Source organism: Leishmania major, chromosome 21, assembly GCF_000002725.2.
Source record: "Leishmania major strain Friedlin complete genome, chromosome 21".
In the NCBI taxonomy this organism is placed as follows: Eukaryota; Euglenozoa; class Kinetoplastea; order Trypanosomatida; family Trypanosomatidae; genus Leishmania; species Leishmania major.
Genome location: NC_007262.2, coordinates 272,501 through 277,114, shown reverse-complemented (window position 1 = coordinate 277,114; position 4,614 = coordinate 272,501). Strand labels below are relative to the sequence as shown.

At 62.0% G+C, this 4,614-nt stretch overlaps 1 protein-coding gene across 1 annotated transcript in view; it reads right to left on the bottom strand.

Annotated features, from left to right (window-relative positions):
• Positions 1-811: 811 nt before the first annotated feature.
• Positions 812-4,614, bottom strand: part of LMJF_21_0820 (conserved hypothetical protein) — a gene marked incomplete at both ends in the record, with an annotated part of 4,122 nt that continues 319 nt past the window's right edge. Inside the window, one exon of the mRNA XM_001682965.1 lies at positions 812-4,614. This exon is cut by the window's right edge and continues 319 nt beyond it. Coding sequence (XP_001683017.1) covers positions 812-4,614 — 3,803 coding nt within the window.

The window sequence follows — 4,614 nt, the reverse complement described above, 5'->3', positions numbered from 1 at the left end:
GGGGGGACTGCAGTTGGGCAGAAGTCGTGGGCGTGCCGGTGATTGCCTTTGCTGCCGCCGCTGCCACTGCTACTGCACATCGGCATTCTCCCGCAGACGCTCTCCCTCTCCTTTCGTTTTGCAGTCGCTGGTCAGGGGGAGGAAGAGAGAGGTGGGAAGTCGAGGAAGGGGGGCGGCGAGGAGAGCGTGCGTATCAGGAGACTCGACGGACTCAGAGAGCGAGAGAAAGATGAGGGAAGATTGAAGAGGCAAGGGAGGGCATATTTGAGAAGGGAGAGAGACTCAAAGGAGCTGACAAAGAAAGCAACACGCACACGGCCTCAGATGACGTGTCTGCGTGTCTGTGGGTGTGGAAGGGAAAGAGGGAGGGGGAGCGGAATGATGATGTGCTCGACAAGACAAAGAATAGCATCAACACCGACGTATTGCCCACACCCTGAACTCACATGCACACACGCGCACAGCTAGCCCAATGGCGAGATCTAAAACTAGTCCTAAAACGAAACAAAAGAAAGAAAAGGGGGAAGGAGAAACAGTCACAACCGCAGCAGCACTAATATGGGGAGAAAGGGCACAAGAGGAGGGGGAGGGCACAGGAGTGAGAGAGGAGGAGGCGTGCGAACGTCCTCACCCCTCCTCCAGCCGTCACGCCGTCACGCCGCCCGCCCACCCGCCCGCCCCCGCCTGTCTCCTCTTCCCCTTCCTCCTCACGCTCCCCGCCGCTCTCCCTCTCTTCTGTCATCCTCGCACGGTGAGAATGAAAAATTCGCTCGACTAAGATCCACCAAATCAACTCCCTCACTTCCGCTCGCTACTCGAATTGGAAGTACCCATGCACGTCCTCCGGGGCCGGCCCGTCAAGGTGCAGCACCCACTTCTCATGCAGCAGATTGAGAGCGTTCGCAACGACGTCGGTCTCAACGAGCTCTGGCGAGCTCACAATGCTCGGGTCGCGCAGGATGTACACGTTGAGCAGGTAGAGCGCGTGAAAGGTAAACTCCATGACGCGGCGCAGCTGGGTCTGGATGTTCGGGATTGCTTTGAACTTCGTCTCCAGCAGGCGGCAGCGCTCCTCGGGCGTCTGGCAATTCGCCTCGTAGTCGGGCGGAAAGACGAGCACGTAGTGCAGGAGCAGGCCGCCAAGTGAGCTGGGCACGTCGCCGAAGGGGAGCAGTGGTGTCATGCTGTCGTAGTCTTCCAAAGAGCAGTCGCTAAATCCGGAGAGGAACAGCGCGGCAGCGATGGCCTCCGTCAGCACTCGCAAGCTGCGGTTCATGACACGCGACATGACGGTGAAGGCGCACAGCTGGCGGCTGTACACCGGGGCCCACTCGAACTCAGACTCCTCGTCCGTTTTCTGCTGATACGGGACTGACACAAGGCAGGCAATGCGCGTCGCCAGCAGCACCTCTGGTGGGTCGGCCAGCGCGCCGTCCTCGTCGTGCTGCAGTTCGATGGTGTCGGCAAAGGTGAAAGCAATGGAGTTGATAGTGCTGACGCGCACAAGCTCGGTGAAGCGCACCAGCGCGCACTGGAACTCCTGTGGGCAGTGCTCGAGGGAGATGCTAAGGTAAGCTGTGAAGAAGACACGCTGCTCGCTCATGTTCGGGTCCGAGGAGCTGTCGGCGAGGTCGCCCTTGCCGCCGTCCGGCCCGTTGCTCTGATCGTCAGGGGCGGACTGGCCCTGCACCATCACCTGCACAGGCTCCGACGCCAACTCAGCGCCATCCATCGGATCCGCCGAGTGGGAGAAGTAGCCGACAAAGTCGAACGTCTTCAGCAAAATCGCGAAGAACGTCTCCTTTTTGCCGTGGTACAAGATCGGTGCATCACGAGGGGACGCGTTGGCCGGCAACTGCGGCGCCGGGATGCACATTACCGACGACTTGAGGGAGAGCACCATGGACATGTCGATATTCTCCAGCTGGTCATCCGGCACGCTGGCAAGCTCTGGCGAGTTCTTGAGGTTCCACTCGTCCAACACGATGAGACGATCGGGCGGCAGCACGCTCATCAGGATCGAGTCAAACCACCGCACCCATGAGATCTTGCCGAGGCGCTGGCCGTGCGCATCTGCCTTAATGCGAGAGACCATCTGCGAGATGATCTGCCCACGCAGTGCCATAAGAGGGTGCAGCAAGTGGTGGTACTCCTCTGTGTCGGCGACGGGGAACTCATCGCGGATGTAGAGCTGGGTGACGGCGGTCATGAGGCCGACCGAGAGCAGGCCGGTGAACTGAAAGTAGAATAGGGACAGCGGCACGAGGTAGCCGAACACGCCAGACAGATTGTTGGGCATGTTCGCGTTCGTCAGGCTGGGGTCTAGGATGCGCTTGAAGTACACGAGCGAAGACTCCGACGTCACCTGGTTGGAGAAGACGGGACTGTACTGAATGTATGTGCGGCCCTTCGAGTGCTTCAGCTTCTCAAGATTAGGGCGCTCATTCTGGTTCTGCGGATACTCGTACTGATCAATGAACTCGCGAAGAGTGTTGAAGTTTGGGTGCGGCGTTGACAGCTCCTCGTAGATGCTCTGCGTCGACAGCTGCACACTCGCGTGGGCGGTCGTGATGGCCGGGTGCGAGGCGATGAGCAACCCAAAGTCGAGAAAGCGATCGCCAGCCGCGGCGGTGGACGTCTCCGTCACGTAGCGCGGGAACAGCTCGCGCAGCACCTCGTCGCGGTCGTAATAGGCCACCTCGCTCGTCTGCAAGTTCACCTCAGCAATTACCTTCATGTCGTCATAGGGCACCATTAGCATCTCTGGAGGGCCCATCAGCAGCTGCGCGATGCCCTCCTTGTGGAGGGTGCACATCTGGCACCAGTTGAGGAACGGCGCCGTCACGCAGACCACGTTCTCCTCCGTGCGCAGGAAGCGCTGAATGGCCCGCAGCACGTCCTCGCCGACGGCCGACGACGTCTCGAAGGCCTCGGTGATCTCGTCCTGCGTGGGAAGATCGATGCCCTCGTTCAGCTTCGCCCACACTGCATCGCGCGAGTGCAGCTCGTCCGGGCTCGGCAGGAATGCCTCCACATCGCCGTTGATACTAATGCCGCTCAGCACCCATAACGGCTCCAGGTGGTGCGCGCGCATCTGCTCCACGTGCTTGTGCACGAGCGACAGCAGGCAGTCGGGCAGGCAGGAGTGCAGGAACCACAGCGGGTCGGTGCGCTGCAGCTGCGCGCGGAGGTTGGTAATCATGTAGTTACCGTCCACCGCAATTGTGATACGGCTATTGCACTTTGGGTCGTAGCCCTCAGGGAAGAAGGTGCCAAGGGTTGTTTTGCGCAGCAGCCGCTTCTCCATGAGGAACTCGTAGAGCGTCTGCTGCGGGGCGAGATCTCCACGCGGGTCAGCGTCCATGTACCCCGGCATCAGTGGGCCACCCATCCCGCCCATCATGTTGGCATCCATGCTTCCACCGTACATGCCCGGAACACCGCCGCTCTGCTGCATCATGGGGCCCTGTCCACCTTGCGGTGGTGGCGGCATCATCATCTGCGGGTTCATGTTGCCGCCACCCGGCATCTGCTGCGGGCCGCCCATGCCACTCATCATACTCGGCGGCTGCGGCGGCTGACGCTGCTGCTGCTGTGGCGGCGGCGGCGGGGCACCCATATTGTTGCCGCCCATCGGCCCCATCCCTCCGCCACCCATGCGCGCTCCAGGCACACGGCCACGACCCACCATCGGCACCGGGCCACCGCCGCCGTATTGCATTCCACCCATCTGTGGCTGCCCCTGCGGCGGCGGAGACACGTTTGCCTGCATGTGCGTCGGCGGTGGCTGCGGCGAGCCCCAATTGCTGTTCATGCCAGGTTGCTGCTGTTGCGGCGGCGGCGGCATCGCCTGTTGCTGCTGCTGCTGCAGTGGGGGCGGCGGCCCCTGCTGCATTTGCTTGCTGCCTCCCATCGGCCCCATCATGCCACGGTTTGCACTGTTCGATGCACTGCCGCCGCCGCCCCCCATCATGTGCTGCTGCTGCTGTGGGGGCGGTTGCATCTGCATGTTCGGGTTCTGCATCCCACCACCCATCCCACGGCCACCACCACCGCCGTAGCCACCGTTGCCTTGGTAGTGCTGCGGGTGCAGGGGAGAGGACTGCATGTGCATCTGCTGCTGATGTTGCTGCGGCGGCGGAGGCGGCTGCCCAGCACGATAGCCGTTGTTCTGTGGCGGTGGACTGTTGTTCACATCCGGGCCATAGCCGCCATCCCCGCGCATCATTCCGGGCTGCGGCTGCTGCGGCGTGCCATTGACGAAGCTCGGCGACGGCTCCATGTGCGGCGGCGGCGGCGGTGGGGCAGAGCCGCGCATATTTGGGTTGTAGCTCATCCCTCCACCCTGATTGCCACCGTAGTACGGCTGCTGCGGCGGAGGAGGAGGCAGCTGCTGCTGTTGAGGCTGTGGCCCCATGTTTGATGGCCCAGGTGTGCGGACGCGGCGGCCGATGCTGTTTGGCGTGCTCGCGCCGCCACCTTGCTGCTGCTGCTGGGGATAGGGAGACGACTGCATCCGGGGGGCGTACTCGTTCCCCATCCCCACAATCTGCGGGTGCGGAGATGGGGACATCATGTGGGGAGGAATACTACTTTTGTTGTTGCCGTAAGCGG